The sequence below is a fragment of the Castanea sativa genome, chromosome 4 (assembly GCF_040712315.1).
Source record: "Castanea sativa cultivar Marrone di Chiusa Pesio chromosome 4, ASM4071231v1".
Classification (NCBI taxonomy): Eukaryota; Viridiplantae; Streptophyta; class Magnoliopsida; order Fagales; family Fagaceae; genus Castanea; species Castanea sativa.
In genome coordinates, this window is record NC_134016.1 from 18,517,078 (window position 1) to 18,536,339 (window position 19,262).

Consider the following 19,262-nt stretch of genomic DNA (forward strand, 5'->3'; position numbering starts at 1 on the left):
AGATTTGAAACCACAGGTAGACAACTTAAATTTCGGTCAAACTTAGGTAAGTAAAATGTCAAATTTCAAATTACAGGTGGGCAACTTAAATTTTGGTTAAACCACATGTGGATAAATTTTAATTTGCCCTTGATATTATCTTTTAATTTTATTGGTGCCAACTCCAACCAAAGATGGTGTTGACTCCATTGTTTATTTTCCCATTACATTGTGATTTTCCTACCTCACACTCTTTTTTAGGGGAAATTATTGCATAGTCTTGGAGTACAAGGTTAGCGTACTGATCTTGTACTCCGAACCAATAAAAACAAAGCATGTCATTAAAAATGGATGACAGAAGCAGATTTGCCACATCATTCCAGAACCTTGGCATCTTAACTAGAATTGTCTACCGGTCAATTTTGGACTCAACCCTGGAACCGACCTGCTTAGGTTAGGTGGAAGATAAAAAGACTTGCAACCGACCGCCAATCACTGCAGGTATCTAGCTTAGGTAGACAATCAGTCAGTTCGAGTGAAACCAATTAAGGAGTGGCAATGGCGGTGATCTTTAGATCTTCACCAGATCTAAGCAAAGGAAAGCAAGACGTCGTTGGAATTGAGCAGATAAGATCCCGATATCGCTAGATCTGAGCTGAGGAGAGCACTACGTGGCTAGAATTGAGCGAATCTATCCAAACGTGGCCAGATCTATAAGCTGATTTAAGCCAAATGTTGCCAAATCTTAGCAAATGTGACTAGATCGTAGCAAAGTAGGGCCAAACATGGCCGATTCTAGGCGAAGGAGGCCTCATCGTACGGATCTGGGTAGATTTAACCTTAATTTGAAGGGTTTCTCAGTCGGGTCGGTTGGCTCAAAGCTTTAGAAGAGGAAACCCCACTCGACCTGCCAGAGTCAGTTTTGGAGGGCTGAGACCCAAAGCTAACCGCCAAAGGAGTCAGATTAGGCCGCAATGGGTCGGTTTTCCTAGTTGCCTAAACAACCCTAATCTTAACCCCTACTTGGAAAAATTCAAATATTGATATAGGATTTTTGGTGGTTCAATGAAATTTTCATTTTTCAATAAGCTCAATACTTTTGCCGTTCTGAAAGCTTATAACATCTTAAATATGATAGGCGGTAAGATTCACCGTGTTCACGGGAGGAGATTCAAAAAGAACAAAATCCAAAGCTTGATCAAAGAAGATCCTTGTCAAGGTTCTCATTTGTTGGCCCCCCGCCGAAGCATACAATAGATAGGAAACATGCAGCCACGAAATTAAAGATTTAGCCCAGGTTTTCCATGAAGAGGAGGAATTGACTAGGTTAAACACTACTTTGTTCTTGGATTCTCATGTTAACAGCGATTTGCAAACCGTCTCTAGAGCCCACTGTTGGTCATGATGCTTAAGATCCCAACAAACTAGTGAAGCCAGAGTGATCTCCAACGTCCAAGGTATATCAAACTGAATTCTTCAGCCCTGGTCACATATACATGTGAACCATATCTTCATCTATTACACGCTGGCCTTGGATTCGATTGCAACATAACCACAACGACCAGATTATTTTTTAAATCTTACTTTGCATCTCTAATTTTACTACGAGATGGTGTGTAACATATTATGTCTGCAGCGAATCAGTTGTACCTAATCCATGCCAACTCTATTGCTTCAATTTCCAAGGTTTCATATGTGAGTATGCTTCACATACTTCAAATGCTCTGAAAGCTTTGACTCCGACAAAAACAGACCTAGCAAGCTAAACCACGCACCATTGCAAAGTAAAGAACGCAATTTAAGGACTGAATCCAAAAGCATACATGACTGATCAATAGAGAATATACATGCACAACTTACTATCAAATATAGGAACAAACCAAGAGACTTCAGTTCAATACACATCGTCTCCCATAATGCAAAGACATTAAATATTTTGTAGACCTGTCATTGGATTCTTCAAAGGATAAAGTTGAATTTACAGATTCTAACAGTCTAGGCAGCCAAACTGCATCCCTTACTTGCTTCAAGGTTTGTGCATGCAACAAGTTCTGCCCCAAGCATGATATGTCAATCTGTATTGAATAAGGAATGAGGGGAAAAACATACAAATAAACTTAAAATATATATCTTAACAAGATACCATGTTATTGATTTAAACACTTTTTTTTTTGCTGAATTGATCTAAACACTTGGAACACTTTTGGTTTGGTCGTGGACTGAGAGAAAAAATAAAATAAAAATAATGTAATCTTAAAGCAATTAAGAATTAAACTAATCTTAAATACTGCTAGACTAGGATAAACAAGAACTATGAATAAGGCTGCTAATAAAAATTTTAGCTACTATATAATATATATGACGTCATAGAAATAGAAAGGAATCGGCCATCAGTTAAAAAGTTGAATGTGTAAAAGAGTACGAAGCATAAAGGAATTCGATGATTGCTTTAGCCAAGGAAAGGAGAAACTTAAAAGCTGACTGATGCATGATACTGCACACAACTTGCTATGAGATTGAGAGACCAATAGCGGCCCAGTGCAATTCCTAATGTTGTGAACTTAACAGAAGCTTATAACACTGACAACTGATCGGCTGTAGTTGTACCTTTAAAGTCCACTTGTAATTAAAGAATCAACCTTCAATTTATAGTTTTCCTTATTGAAGATCTCAACACGGTCATCGTTTGATGTTCACTAAAAGTCTAAATAAAGGAAAATATCCAAGAGTGCTAAACCATCTCAAACATATGGATAGTGTATACAATAATTTCACAGCTAAACTGAATCAGCTCTAAATCAAAAGTCATTACTACATGATTCTGCTATCGAACTCCAAATTAGTCTGGATAATTGATAACTGGTAATTACAAGTTTTTCATATAGTTTATTCTTTACCAAGTGGCCTTTTTTTTTTTTTAATTAAGTGGGGCATCTGAATAAGAAAGAAGCATAAGTTAAACAATATGGATTAAAAATCTCTACAATAGACCAAGCCAAAATCTTACAAAAGTTAGTATACAAAGAGAGAACCTGCGTATTAAAGTAAGGAATGTCCAGTGTTGAACTGAACCATTAAACACCAATCCCAAATAGCATACGTGTAAACAAAATATTTCGGGTGTCATAATTAATCTTACCTAGATAGACAGCTAATTATTTGGCTGTGGCCTCCTGTCAACCATGAAAGAGAAGGGAAGGGCAAAAGAAAATAATTGGCAGGAGGGGAGGAAGTTTAAAGATTGGACTGATTTTATTTATGCTAGCTAAGAAATTGAGATACCTAGGTGTATAAATCACTTTATTTCAAGAAACAAGTGCTTACTATGTTAACAATAGATGCTCAACTTAGTCGTTTAAAAAGGTGTGGAAACTTTTATGGGAAAATTCAGGAGCCTTATAATGCTTTTACGTATATGACATTGTGGATACCTGGATGGTGCCATTACTTTAAACCACATATAATCATCACATTGTGGATACCTGGATGATGCCATTACTTTAAACCACATATAATTTATTATTGCAGTCTTGTGACTTATCAAATTGATGTGCATAATACGGTTTTAGGTCTTTTAATGCACATCTAATATGTGCATTTCATATAAAATTTTACTTCCTACTCTGACGGTACATGGTCCTTACATAGAACCTTGATCACACTTAACGCCCAATTATCAAATAACCTGGTACACAACAATCTCTCTAGTTTTCCCTCCAATTAGCCAATGAACTTCATCTGCATTTTACACTAGTACTCAAGTCAATACAATTGAACTTTCTCAATCATCCTTAATGGTCTGGCAATGGATTTTTGATATGCACTTAACATTGCCAATGTACATACCACATTTATCTCCCTAAACTCTTTGCACATTTTCCATTTCTTCCTTCTACATCCTTCTAAAAATTACCATTTTATGATTAATGATGCAAGTATACTCAACAAATTTAGAGCATTATACTTTGTTAGGGGTATTGCTTACATATTTAATCAAGTATACAAAGTGGCGTCCCTGATTGTCATGTAGAGAGTTTTGAAGCTCATTTTATTGAAAATTTAAAGGCTAACAAAAAAGACTTAGTTTTGGGTTATTCTCAGTAGCCTTGTGGTGGTCACTGGGTTTCAAACAACCAGATATCAAGGGTGGCTTTTAGGTTCCATTTCTAATCTGTTCATCTTATGAAATCCTTCAGTCAAACTGGTCCTCCCAGTCTCAATGTGCTGATAACGGTATACTACAATCTCTCTTCAAGCCAAATTTTACATCTTAAAGCTCCTTTTACCCTACATTCCTGCCGTAATCAACCGTGACTTCCTTTTTCATAGAGATGATGTCATTCTTATTGCTGGATTACCTCTCTAGCTTTCTAGTGGACCTTAGTTTTGCCTATTATTTCTTATTGGTAATTGAAATGAAAGTGCAAACTGAACTGATATCAACAATAGGAAATAGACTTATACAAAAAAAATATTGGGCTTTACAATAAGCTTGGGTCCTAAGAGCACCCATAATAGAAAAAATACCACATTTTAGCCAACCAAGCCCAAAATTCACCCACATCAAGCCAGACAAAGTTGTGTAAAAAACATGATTACTACAATAACTGTGTAAATTTACACTGGTACTATTCATTTTGTACTTATTTTTTTTTATTCTTTCTTTACATGTCTCGATAATGAAGCAAGAGAGCGAATGATGGTTGTTGTGTATAAAGAAAAGAAACAATTACACAAAAAAAAAAATAGTGTAAAAAAAATAATCTAATGCAATGTGCTTTGAAAGTAAGTGTGTAAAATAAAAAATGCCGGTTCTTATGCTCAAATATAAAATATTTTTTGCACGAGATGCCGCAACTGATATGAGATATAAACATAGAGCCTAAATAGATCTAACAATATTGAGGCTTCATAGACTTCCTCTACTCTTCACAATACAAGAAACACATTTTATTGTCTTGCGTAATCTTGATGGTTGACCTTTCTTCTATCTATTGACCCAACTGTTCTCTCTCTCTCTCTCTCTCTCTCTCTCTCTCTCACACACACACACACACACACACACATATCCAAATTAATCAGCAATCCAATTGTACATAGATTTAAAATAAAAGATTGTTTCATTTATCCATGCTATTAGCATGGACCCTTTATCCTGTAATGAGGTTGCATACATTTATACTCCTCCAGTTAGAACAAACATTTTACATTCTTATAATAAATTAATGTCATAATATTACCTAAACTCTGAATTAGTCCTTTGATTCTTAGGTTCAGATTCTTCTATAAAAAAAATGTCTTTGGTTCAGATCTACCAAATAGTCACCAAAAAAAAAGTTCGTACAATAGCTTCGACACTACCATATAAATAAGACCCTTTTATTTTTAGCTGACTACATATTTGAAGAAACGGTGCAAAAGACTCCAAACACCTAACATCACTTTTTCTTTTTTTAAGAAGCGCCTAACTTCACATCTAGCACCAAAAGTTAAATTTATATAATGTTTTAATGTTTTGTTGGAATTAATATATTCATTCAGAATGCCAGTTATTTAGGAGGGATTTGAGAGAGTAGTTTAAGTTATGTTGTTTGAGTGTTTTTGATATACGTGTGAGTGAAAATGTGTGTGAAAATGTATATAATGTTGTTTAAAATGTGTTAAAACTATTGGACTATGCTCGCGGAATAAGATAGCTACTAGCTTATACTTGAATTCTTTTTCCACTGATGCCGTTTCACTGAAAACATAAAAATTCCAAAAACAGTTTGTCCTTTATTGTGTCCGCCGGAACTCCTTTGAGTTCATTATTTTAAACCAATTGACATATTTATTAAAGGCCTGCTCATTGCTCAGTATCCCAATTAATGGTTACATGATAAAAGAGACCGAAGTCAGATATATCCGATAAACTTATTACTGATATGTAAATGAAACAAAAACAAGGGGAAAAAAAGGAGATCTAATTCAGTTATTTAACAATAGTTATGGCTGGGTGCAAAAAGAGTCAGTTTTTTTGAGTTTGAGTTTGAGTTTATTTTAGGAGGCCCCACACCAAAAACAAAAAAAAAGAAGACTTCTCCCCTTATCTATAGAACTTTTAACAAATAATCAAATAATAAAAGCGCATCCAAGAACACTGGTACTATCCTAGGTCCACCACTTCTAAGTACCTCATTTGACAAACTTAGACTTTGATATACTTTCACTCAACTCATGTTAACATATATGACAAATCCCACTACTATTAATATCATTTGGATAATGCACTTGTGTAAGGTAGAATGAATAGCCCAAACTTTCTTTGGGCAAAGGGTTCCTTAAAAGCTATGAAGCATGGGTGCGTTTCCAGATTCGGGTGCGGGTATAGGTGCAGGTACGAGACTCGGCAATTTTTTAAAAGATAGGGTGCAGGTGCGGCAATTAAAAAATTATTTAAAATATTTTTATTTATATATTGTATATATTGCTAAGCATGCTTTATATAATAATAATATAAAACTCATATTATAATAATAATAATAATAATAATAATAATAATAAAATAGATAGTAATAAGTACACAAAAGTTTTGACATTTGAATTATTGACAGAGGTATTAAAATAGATGAAGCTCCCATAAATAAATTAATAAATAAAAAATGTGGCTTAGTGGCTCACGTATTTGGTTAGCTCAAAAACAAAATAAAAGATATATGTGGCAAGTATTAAAATAAGTGTAGCTTCTTCCCATTTAAAAAAAAAAAAAAAAAAAAAAAAGGAGGAGAAGGTGCGGCTGACTCATGCGTTTGGCCAGAGAGGAAAAAAAAACAAGATAAAGCCTTTAACAAAGGCATTTAAAGTATCCTATCGTTTTACTGTAAAAATAAATAATAATAAAAAACAAAACAAAACAAAACACAATTTATAAAAATTAAAAAAAAAACACACAAAACGGAAGGCAAGAGCTAGCTCTGGCAAAAAAAGGAAGAACACGAAGAAGCAAAGAAGAAGAAGAAGAAGAAGAAAGGGGTTAAGGCCACCGGTATCTTGTGACGGCGACAACGGCTATCCACCGGAATTTTCGGTTTAAGTTTTTTTTTTTTTTTTTCTATTGGTGGATTTCCTTTTTCCAGCTGAAACTCACCGATATTTGGCTGATACAATCCGATTGAGCCCGAATCAGCGCGCGTCAAAGCCGAATCAACACGAGTCAGCACGAATCCGGAAACGAAAAAAAAAAAAATTCCAACGCGGCAGCATTGTCGCCCGCGGCACCTCGCGTTAGATGCCAGTTTTGAGGTTTAATCCCCGCCTATACTAAAAACCAATTGGTATTTTAGTCTGATAATAAAGAGATATCATCAGAGACAATTGTCATAAGTTGAAACTTCCACAAAAAAAAAAAAGTGGGAATCAAAAATCACCACCCCATAACCTTGATCTACCCCATGTTCCAGCCAAATTCTTTTGTTTAGACCTTTATCATAATGAATTTGCTATTTATGGTCATTTTTTCTTTTTTTTCCAAGTTTTGATTAAAGAGTTCCTTTAAGATTTTTTGATAAGTTAAAAAATCAAAATAAGATCAGATCACCATTTCCTTCCACAATGAGCATTCCCATTAGATGTGCTATGCCAAATGTCATTTTACCATATCAAAACTTACTTTATCAATTTTAGTACATCGTTTTACAATACGCTATATATAAAATATTCTATTTTAGCATTAGACTACATTAAAATAATAATTAAAAAAACCCATCTATTGTACTGTAGCAGTAAAAAATTGTACCGCAACTATTTTACAGTACAATTCTACTAGTACAAATTGTTATTTAATTTGAAACACTTCATGCTATACTACAATTGTTATTTAATAGATAACTAAAAAATTGTTACTGAATTATACAACATGCTACAGTACAATTCTATCAATACAATTTTACTGTAGTAAGTTAGCTAAAAATGCTAAAAGTTTTAGCATATAAAACATCTAATGAATCTTGTTTTTTTTGTATGTCAAATGCCAAATATATAACATTTGGCGTACAACAGATACATATTTCTCAACTTAGCCTTTTTTGGAATTTTTTTCCCTATTTTTAACCTTATTTGGTGCCTAACACGAATTAGGATTTCTTTAAGGTCTCCTAGCCTCACTGAGGTTTCTTTAACGTTTTTCAATATATATTAATCCCTCTGTCCCATTTAGTTTGTCCTCTATTCCATTTTAAGATGTTCCAAAATATTGTCCTGTTTCTAATAATAAAAGTCATTAATTTACTAATGTTCCTATTATACCCCTATTTAATTTTCAAAACTACTTCATTTGAAAAGAAATTCAATTTTTTGATAAATTTATTTAAGAATAGTTTTGGAAATTTAATACATTTTTAAAAGTTAGACAAAATAATAAATGATATTTTCTTAAAAAGTTTGACTTTTCAAATAGGAAAAACTAAGTGGAACGGAGGGAGTAGTAGTTTAGCTCACTGTACATCTTTCTTTCTAACTAGAGGTGCGTTTTACTTTTTGTGACTGTCTTGTTGCATCATTAATTGTCAAAGCTTGTATGTGTGTGTACGTGGGCGTGATGTGGTTGAACTAGTGTCAATTCTTGCATGCTTACCAATTATCTTTAATTGTATACTGTAAGAAGATTTTTCAATGTGATTAGCATGTTCCCATTTCAATTAATGCATTTTTCTTTCTTTATTTCTATTTTCAATTAACATAACGCTATTCAATACGCTTCTAATGTTGATAATGGACTTAAAACAAGAAAGGCCAAATCATTAAAATATCTAGCAACGTAATTTGCCTGAAAACGTTTCAATAGAGCCAAGGGATGAAAAAGCGCATGGAATGCTGGTACAGCAGCAAGCATTGGATCTAGAAATTAAGCAACTACTAACAGTAAAGCTTTAGCAAGAATCAAGTCGTGCATGTAATGGAACATTGTTAATCCATTAAAGATGCTTTGGGTAAGCTTCAAAAAGATACCTTAAAGTATCACCCAACAGACACACAAAAACAATATTGAAAGGCAACTTAAAATAAATGAACTTTTTTATATCATCACATGGACCTTTTTAAAAGTGCATGGCTAAAGTTGGAGAAAAAAGTACCTAATAAAAAGGATCTTAGGCTTAGCTAAGGAACTACAGTTCATTGAAGAAATTAATACATGTGCTAATTTCAGCTAATTCTACATACCAAAAAGTATGCTGCTGAACTAGATCTGGTTTTTTTTTTTCCTTACATTCTCAGGAAACCAGGAACTTAAACAATGTTTGTGAGAGCATGGGTAAACACAGACATAAACAAGCACTAAACCAAGAATTTGTTATAGGAGTTTTTTTTTTTTTTTTTTTGAAGATGTTATAGGAGACTTATAATGAAACTACTGTTCACTCTACATATATACCGAAGAAAAATGCTGAACTATAACTGGTAGTTTCCACTAATTCCTGATACCCCTAAATATCCCTTTATGTATGAAGACAAACATTCAAGAGAAAACAGAGAGAGAGAGAGAGAGAGAGAAATGAGTCAAACGACTGCCTAACCAAATTAATGGAACTATGAGAAGCCTTGTCAGAGGCTACCATTGATAGATAGGACTGTCATCCATTTCTTCATCGATCAAAACCCTAAACTACTCTCCATCACCTGCCAGCCATATATGCATGGGGACTGCACATCTAGTCTACAAATACGACTGAGATAGATAGGATTCACTCAACATGACCCACGTAATAATGAGATAGAGCGCTTGTCATCTCACTAAGACAACAATCAGCTTCATGCATGCTTTGCTTTAATTATATATCTCAGTACAAAATGGTAATAAATCCAATCACAGAGAGAGAGAGAGAAATTACCTCAGCCTCGTTGGAGAGACCAAGCTTTGTAACCAGGTACTTTTTAACCATGAAAACTGTCACGTTCTCGTCCCTTTATTTCAAACCAGGAAAAACAAAAAGAAGGAAGGAAACAAAACCCAAAAAAGAAAAGTAATGTCAGCTTTTCTTTTCCACTCATTTCACTGAACACCATCATTAGCTAAGTAGAAAAAATATTTATATGTGACGCTGCTGATATGATATGATCATGTATGGATGCTAACGTGCACCACTTACTTCACTCTAATGTACGCCTTTGGTATTTGAGGCAACACTTCCCCATCCCTGCGCGCACACACAAAACACAACTCAATTATCAGAACAAAAGCAAAGGACAGTGACAGAGATGGAGACAAAAATATGAGGGTAAAAAAACACAGAAGTAGAGTTAACTGTAACAGATGGAGATAATTAACCGATCAGCGTCTATTTTCGGGACAAGCACTTGAAACCACCCCAATATCAGCGTATATGAATCTATGCTTGCCAGAGAGTATGATTAAAACCAAGAAGAAGAAAAAAAGGACAAGAAGGGTTACAATATATGATGGTTGACAAAGAAAACTAAGGCTGAGATGTGTTAATTTGTAAAAGCTAATCTAAACTCAACAAAACAAAGTTTGTGTGAGAGTAAGAGAGACCCACCAGACAGAAAGTAAGAAGAAAAACAACAACAAAAAGGAAAGAAAAAAAAAGCTGCAATGATGGAAAAATGGAAAGAGATTAACATAAACTAAACACAACAAACGTGCGCGTGAGAGAGAGAGAGAGAGAGAAAGAGTGGTTCTAATGATGAATATAGATGACTACTCACCGGTTGGTTAAGGAGCGGAGGGTAAACCAAAAACCAGGATGGGGTCGTGTAGTTGTGGAGTCGTAATGATGAGAATCATTGGGAACCGGCATTTGGCAGTCATGAAGGCCAAGAAAAGCAGCACCTGAATCCATGTGCCATGGCCATGATGATGATGATTCAGGCAAACCATTATACATATCTATATCTACATCCTCATCATTATTATCATGGTAATGATGACAATTATCTGGCCACAACAACAGGTTGTGATAATTACTACTAGGCGGCGCCATGATATCCACATGCCTGACACCCTCATTATCAAACCTTAAACCTAAACCACTTGCCTTTAACTCTAACCCTAAACCTAACTGGTTGGTTTGCAAGGGTAAAGAAGAAGAAGAAGAAGAAGCAGCAGCAAAAGATGTTGCTATTGTTAGAGGCTTTGAAACTGGGGGGTGTGATCCATGATCTTCTTCTTTTCTACAACCTCTTCTAAACCCTATACCTAACCCCAGCTCAAGCCAATCTCCCTCTTCATCTCCTTTAACCTTTAGTTTGTGAGATTTTTGAGAAGAAGAAGAGGCCATGAGTGCATATACCTAGCTACTTTATGGAGCGATCTGTTTGGTACAAAGATGAAAGGGAAAGGGTTTGGTTTGGCCCTTTATGGAAGGGTACACCTTTTTTTTTACTGTTAATACCCAACCCAAAACCCCATACACACTCAAACCCATGTAGTGTTTAACAAACAAACCCTATTTTTAATTTTCTTTTTTCTCTTTTTCTCTCTTTTATTAAGATAGAAGCAAACAAAATTCTTATGGTTTAAACCTTATATTTTTTTCTTTTGCTACTTTTGGGTCTCGGGATTAATAGCCCAAACACGGAATTATAGAGAGGAGGGGATGGAGCTGAGTGTCGCTCTTTTCCGAGGCACAAACATAATGCTCTGTTTCTATTCTGTTCTGTTCTTTCTTTCTTACTTACTTTCTTTCTCATTGTCTATGCATCTGAACAGTGGAAGAACTAGGATTATGTTGTTAGTTTCTACAGCTACACGCTACCCACAGAGCGAGAGAGAGAGAGAGAGAGAGAGAGAGAGAGAGAGAGAGACTTTTAAAAGAGAGAGATATGAAAAGAAGAGCAAATGATTTTGTTGTACCTGTGGAGTTTGTAAGCGTGTTGTTGCTTTTTTGTACGAATCAAGCTCTGCATCGATCTATTCAAACACTATTTACTCTTTCTTTCGCTTTCCCTATTGTCCCTCTATACACTAGATAGAGAGAAGAGGAGTGTGAGGGAAACAGTGAATAAGCAATAAGGCAAATCAAAGTCCGGAACTTTAGCCAATGAAAGGAGAAAATAGGAAAGAAATCGGGAGAGAGAGAGTGCTTTTATGTTTAGAAGGTAATAAAATGTTTCAAGCATTACCCCTATTTAGGAAAGACAAGCATTAGATTTAGATAGAGTGGATTGAGACTCTTTTAAAGTTTTTATTAGTTATTGTTGACGAATTTTATTTGTCACGGTTTATTTAGGTTTATTTAGATATTATTTATTTGCTAAAAATTAAAAATTTATTGCTAAAAATACTGTAGCAAAATAATTTTTAAATATGTAGATAGTGTTGTAAGACTCAAATTTATATTAAAATTTATGTTTGGATAACTTTTGTGGGTCTCATGAACAGTTTAGTGGGACCCAAAAAAATGCAAAATGCGGCACTACAATAATTTTAGTGCAACGCAAATGAACACTTAGGATCTGTTTGGATATCGCTTATTGCTGAAAACTGAAAACACTGTAGCAAAATAATTTTTAAATATGTGAATAGTACCGTGGGACCCAGTTTTAAAGTAAAATTTGTTGAATTCCGTACTTGCGGATCCCATTATCGTTAGTAATATTGCTTACATGGTTAATAGATTAGTAAGTTGGGCATTTTTAATTTACTACATCTCTGTTTGTTTCAGCATTAATGTTTTCTGAAAAATTGTTCATTTTACAAACAGAATTTTTTAGAAAACTATTTCATTTTTCGGTATTTGATAACGACCTTGAAAATGAGCTTGAAAATGTTTTTCAGTGTTTGTTATGCAAATTTTTTTTATATTTCTTGCATAATTTAAAACATGTGTATTATGTAAACCAACTAATATAATCAATAAATATATTTTTTTTAAAAGAATAAATTTGGTTTTCATACTAAAATTTTGACAATAGATACAGTCAAAATTAGTTGTCAAATTTTCATGATCTCTCCTACTCATCTTGCTCATATATATGGACAGGAAGCGCGCATGCATACACACACATATATATATGAACCATACATACATATAGAGCCAGCTCTATATTAGAAGCAAATGTTGCGGTCACCTAAGGCTCCAAGTAAAAAAAGGGCTCCAAATTTAATCAATAGTGTTTTATTTATTTATGTATAATAGTATTAATTAAGCTCAAATATTATTTAATAAATAATATAATATTTGTTATTAAATGAAAAACAAGAAAAAAATTGATATGTCCACAACATTTTTTATAACACTTTCATTATAAATCCTAAGTGATAGATTGTTTACAAGCTATTATTAATGACAAAAAATTAATTTCAATGATGAATTCAAATTAGAACCAGTAACAACTTAACACTTAGGATTTATTGTGAAAATATTATAAATGTAGCACTTCTCAAATAAAAAAAAGAAGCAATATACAAAAAAATTCACAACATTTTTCACAAGTTGAGTTGGTAAACTTTTTGTGCGGGCCTTTTTGCAAATGTTGGGCTGGGCCGCCTGCCGCTGCACTAGATCCAAAGATTTCTAGATCAGGGAGTTGGGACCGGTCCAAAAGCAACCCTCTTTGGTCCGGCTTGTGCGCAAACGATGCCCCTGTTAATCAGGCTTTGATCACAGACCCATAGCAGGCAAAACTGTTACAAAAACTACGGTAGGTAGATACAATAAGACAATAATGGAAATTCCTTTAGGATTCAGATAAAATAAATAATGGTCTTTGATAAGGAGTGTCCGTTTTACAAAACAGCAACAAAATAGTAAGTATTGAATGAACAACAGTAAGCTTATTAAAAGAAATAAATGTCAGCCTGCCGTATTAAGTTACGCTACCAAGTCTAAGTCAAGAAGGGGAACCACCTCTTCAATGCGACTAATCTCTATGAAAGGGGAAATTAGCTGCTTTGAAGGGGCGGACCTAAATGGCTTGTATTTTACGAGATCCTTCTCCGTTATCAGAGAGCATGGGTTGGAGAGGGAGAGGAAGATTGACCCATTCAGTGCATGCCTACCACTCTGTTCTCCCTGTTTTCTTTTGCTTCTTCTCTCTATTTCTTTGTTCTTTTCTCTCTTTCTTTTCGTTTTTTACTCTCCTTTCTCTTTTCACTAATTCTTTCTCTCTTTTCCCTTAGTTTTTTTTTATACTCACTGCCTTTTTCTTATTCTAGCGTTTATACCCCAGAGGTTGCCGTCCTCCCTGCCGTGCACAGCAAAGGCTCCTTATATAGTGTCAGCTGTGCTTAGCTTTTACCATTTTAGCCCTTAACAGTTTTTGTCAGGTGTGGGTGTCCTTGCCGACCATCACTGACTGGTTAGTCACCCAGCCAGCGCCACTTACCTGCACTGGCAGCGCCACTTCACCTCACCAAACAAAGAAGGCTATTTTGTTTGCTTGCTTGCCGTGACACTCTTACCTGCCACGGTGTAAGTACTCTCCTTCTCTCCTTCCCTCATGGCATGCACCTAGTGGTTCCAACTCAGTTTTGCCTCTTTTGGGTGGTATGTCATCCCAGTAGGACATTGCCTCCAAAAGAACTTGAGCAGGAAACACGAAAATGAGCTTTTCCCCCTCTTCACTGCTAAACCATGCCCTCTTACCTCTAACCCATGACCTTACCATTTCCTGTATTGGCTGGGTACAGGCTGGTGGTGCCTGAGCCTTGCGCGTGCCTTACCTCCATACTCATCCAAATTCTGCCCGCTGCTCATGTGTCTGCCGCGGTTTGAAGGTTAATCTGTCCAATCTGCCGTTCATCTTTGACTTCTTATGGCATAGGTTGTTTTCCCTGACTTCTCATTTATGGCTTACTTCTTTTAGGGGGCTGGGCCTTGCCCAATTGTGGGTTGTTCCGTGCTTTCATTCCTAGCCCTTGTTATTTATTTCCTACCACACCATTCTGCTATGCCTGCCATGAGGTTTGTTTGACCCAGGGGTGCTGGGCCGCTTCGGGCTTTTCTGCTCTTTCTTTCTTTGAAGGCCCAATAAACTCTTTGGGCCCTTTACTACTTGCAGGCTCCCTCATCCCGCCTACTTTTCTTTGGGCATCCTTGGCCCGTTTACTTTCCTGGGGCATCCTTGGCCCTTTCCAATTCTATGCTTCTCATGGGCTTTTACTAACTCCTTGGGCTTCCTTGGCCTAAGTGCTTCTTACTTCATCCTTAGGGGCTCATGGATCCTCCATTACCCCTTACTTTCTTTACTTACATTGTTTTGGGTCTGCCGTGACAACCGTGACCCATTCTCACTTTTCTACATCCATACAACCCATGGGTTTGTTATTTCTTTCTTCCAGGCCTTCTTAGGCCCATTTACTTCTTCAGGGTCCATTTGCTTGCTTTATGGACCCATGATTTATTATTCCTGCCACTTGGGCTTAATGGCATTTTCCATCCTACTCTCTTCTACCCACGTCTTTGAGCTTTTTCTCCTGCTAGGCTTCTAAAGAAAATGAGCATCTACACTTTTAGTAGTTCTTAATGGCAAAATTTTACCAGTTCTTATATAAGCCTATCACTAACATCACTTTTTTACTTAGCACTGTTAATCTGTCACATCAACAAGTGTGAAAAGTTTTGTCAAATTTTGTGTATAGACTTTGTAAAAAAAATCTACATAGTTCATATTAATTAGTAGTAATTTTTTGCATCTAAAACAATACAATAATATTTAAGTAATATTTAATTAATTTTTTTTAAAATCATATTTAAATATATAAAAGGCCTTAATTTTAGTTTTCTCCTAAAGCCCTCAAATACATTAAGCTGCCCCTGCATACATAGCACATAAAAAGCAATGGGTCTCATCTCTATATGGGTATCTACATAATGTATAATGTATCTGCACAATATATCATCACTCTACATAATGTATCTACTAACAAATGCAATTCCCCTAAACAATTATTATTTATTATATAAAAATATTATTAATTTACCATAAAGATTGTCTCATGTAAAAGCAATTTAGAGCAATATAGGCACTATGTTTTAAATTTGTCTTTTACGTCATTCATTCTTTCTACTTTTTTTTTTTTTCATTTTTATGTGCGAAAAGAAGTAACTTCTACTTGGAATCCATCAAACTAAAAATTTATTAGATAAATAAAAATCAAGCTTGAAATTCAAAGCAAAGAATATATGATTGGAGAAAAAGCAAAGAGGAGAGAAAAGGTGAAAAAGCTTACCGTGAGAGAGAGAAGGCGCCAAAAAATTATGTTTCCTGCGACTACAGAAGAATATAATATTTATAAGAGATGCAACGAGTGAAAGAGAGATTGTTTTCCGAAAAACTTTTTTGGAAAACAACCTATAGAAAATAAGCCTTATTTTTATTAGGGTTTTCCATTGACTAAAGATTGCTTTCCATTGACTGGTTTTTTTTTTTTTTTTTTTGTGCTACCAAATACTGGAAAATATGAAAAATTATCTGTAAGGACTTGATTTGGTTCCCAATCCTAAAGGGAAAATGATCCATACCCAAAAAACCCAATACAATAAATTTATAGAGAGTGTGCTAGAAAATTAGGTTCTAATAAATCAGCTAATAATTGTAGTGAGCCCAGATGAAAAGAAAACAAGAATGAAATAGTTTTGCTTAAGTAAATCGTCATTGGCACAGTCCGAGGAGACTAGATTTTATATATGTCTCCTTTGAATTTGGTTATAAGTTCAGTTCTTAGTGTTACAGTTGTTGGAAAAATACATGGAAAATACTTGTTTGTATCTCATGAAAACATGCACAATGAAAAAGTTAACGAATGTACTTCACTCGCAATTGATAACATGTACTATGTAAGTTACAGAATTAGAGAACAAGAAAGCGTACCTTGGTGCGGTGAAATTTAAAACCGAAGATCATAAGCACTTGGGAAGACTTTTAATCTTCACTCTAATTCCACTTAATACCCAAGATGTATGGTCTCTCAATCAGTTTTCATCAAAGAGAGAATAGAAGAGTGTCCAACACTCACATACAAACTATTTCATTCCTTATATGAAAACACTTATGAAAGTTTCTCATGAAAATCCTTAATGAAAAACTTAATGAAATTCTGTATGTTTCTCTCTTTATGTATATAACTGATTATCTAATTGGGCTAGCCTTTCGGGCTATTCCAATTAAGCTCTTGTGTGTGGCTTGGAGTGGGACCAAAATGGATCAATAAGACACTAGCTCCAATAGGCCTTGGGCTTTTCTGTCAACTCTTGTCAAGTCCAAAGTTACCGTTAATTATATTTAATACCACTATATAAATATAGTTGCACTCTAGGCCTTATCTATAAATTATATCCCAAGACTTTATTGTACATGTAACCCCTTCATAAAATATTCGTAATAATACAAAGTCATGAATGTAGATTGTCACTTTGTAAATTACTACATCTTATCCTTAAGTACCCGGTTTAATCCTTAAGTACCCGGTTTAATCCTTTAAGTTATTCATTATATATTTATGAAATCCAATTCCATAAATATATACTTTTGTAACTCCTTACTAAAGTGGTTGGACCCAACTTTTTGAATAACCAAACTCATTAAACTTATCTCAATGGAATATTTTGTATCTTTGTTAAGAGACTATGAATTCCATCTTGAGAATATATGTTCCATCCACACTAAATGTGGCTGCCCAACATACTGAGGTTTTGACCGTAACTAATAGATCTCACTCCTGATATATCAAAGCAACCTATATCTCATGATCAGGTCCATTATTCTCTCAGGATTTAGAGTTGATGTAAATAGAAGTCGTGAGATTTATTATTCATTTGACAGTCGTTACGAGAATAATAAATTTCACAGCGGTCCAGTTCAATATGTCTTAACTCTTAAAACATATCAACATACCAACTAGAAATCTCCATTTCCATGATCAAGACAAATCATCTTAGTTGATATATTATTGTCTTCGCAGATGAAACGCCTAATTTCATCACCGACTACTAACTAAACTTCTGAGTTTACAAAGAACTTGTGATTTATATCTTCTGTGACTTTTCATATAAATCACATACTATGCATCTCATGGACTAAGATAATATCTCATTAGTTCATTTATAAATAGTCTTACATAATTAAACAATTTAATTATATATATCATGGCAATAGGCATAAACCCTAACAACAATGATTTTCTCTCTCTAATTTCTGATCCCCCTCATAAGGGTCTTCTTTCTCTATTATATACTATGCTTTTCTTCATCTCCACCCTCCACGTGTAGGGCAAGCTGCTGGCCTTTATACTTGTCCCCTCAGCACCTTCTTAAAATCTTTTGGTGTAGCAGTAAGGCTGCTGGTTACTGTTCAGACATTACCTCCACATTAACACGGCCAGATGGTTAGCTGTAGAGCCTTCAATGCAATGGAAGCAGCTTTTCCTTTGATATTTCTCAGCTCTCATTTGTCCTGTACTCCACTGATACCCATCCTTATCAGTAGAATCTTCCGAAAAGTTACTCCCAATTGCAATTCGCACCCTCCGACCTTTGCCTTACTTAGCCGATGAGGTATTCTTCCTCAGACTATCCTTCCAAACTTTCCCAGTTGTGATTTGTCCTCGGCTCTTGGATTCGCATGTCTTCCCTATCTTATCCTTGTCCTCCGACCACTAGACGTCCTTAGATAAGTCCCACAGCCCACTATACTTTATGGGCCTTTTATCCCTACACTATCTTTACAGAAGGTTTTCTAGCAAAACAAACAAAGCGTACAAGTACTTATAAATTGATGTGGTAACTTAAGGATATGTTTGGCAACAATTTTTGTTTTCTATTTTCAAAAATTTGTTTTTGGGAATATAAAGAAAAAAAACAATTTTATTGTATTTTTAAAATCAAAAACATGTTTGGTTAGTTGAAATTAAAAGGATAGTTTTTTGAAGAAAAAAATAGAAAATACTAAAATATGTTATTACTAAGATTTGAAATCTAATGCTAACCCATTAAATGAGTTAGATTCTTTAAATTAAATGTGTGTTTTTATTGACTTGTAAAAATTAGAAACTGAAACAGTGTTTTACATGTTTTCATTTTCCTTCACAAATTAAGTTTTGAGAACAATTTTTGTTTTTTGTCCATTTTGGGTTACCAAACAAATTTGTTAGTCTCAGAAATATAAAATTGGTTTTAAAAATAAAAAATAAAGGGGAAAAAACAGTTACTAAACATACCCAAAGTGTCTATGCCATACAACTATTTAATTATAAGATTGCCATGTGACCTTTAATTGATTTTTATTTATTCTTATGGGAAAATAATATTGGCTTCGGCCCCTCCCCCTTCTCCCATTGTTTTCCCTTT

At 34.7% G+C, this 19,262-nt stretch overlaps 1 protein-coding gene across 1 annotated transcript; it reads right to left on the minus strand.

Moving 5' to 3' along the window:
- Nucleotides 1–1,807: 1,807 nt before the first annotated feature.
- On the minus strand, nucleotides 1,808–11,618 carry LOC142632001 (uncharacterized). Its single transcript, XM_075806421.1, has 4 exons — nucleotides 10,681–11,618; nucleotides 10,104–10,151; nucleotides 9,846–9,918; nucleotides 1,808–2,054 (listed from the first exon to the last, which is right to left on the minus strand). Exons 1-4 carry the CDS (start codon nucleotides 11,250–11,252, stop codon nucleotides 1,869–1,871), a joined length of 879 nt encoding a protein of 292 aa, XP_075662536.1. The 5' UTR covers nucleotides 11,253–11,618; the 3' UTR covers nucleotides 1,808–1,868.
- Between the last annotated feature and the right edge of the window lie 7,644 nt (nucleotides 11,619–19,262).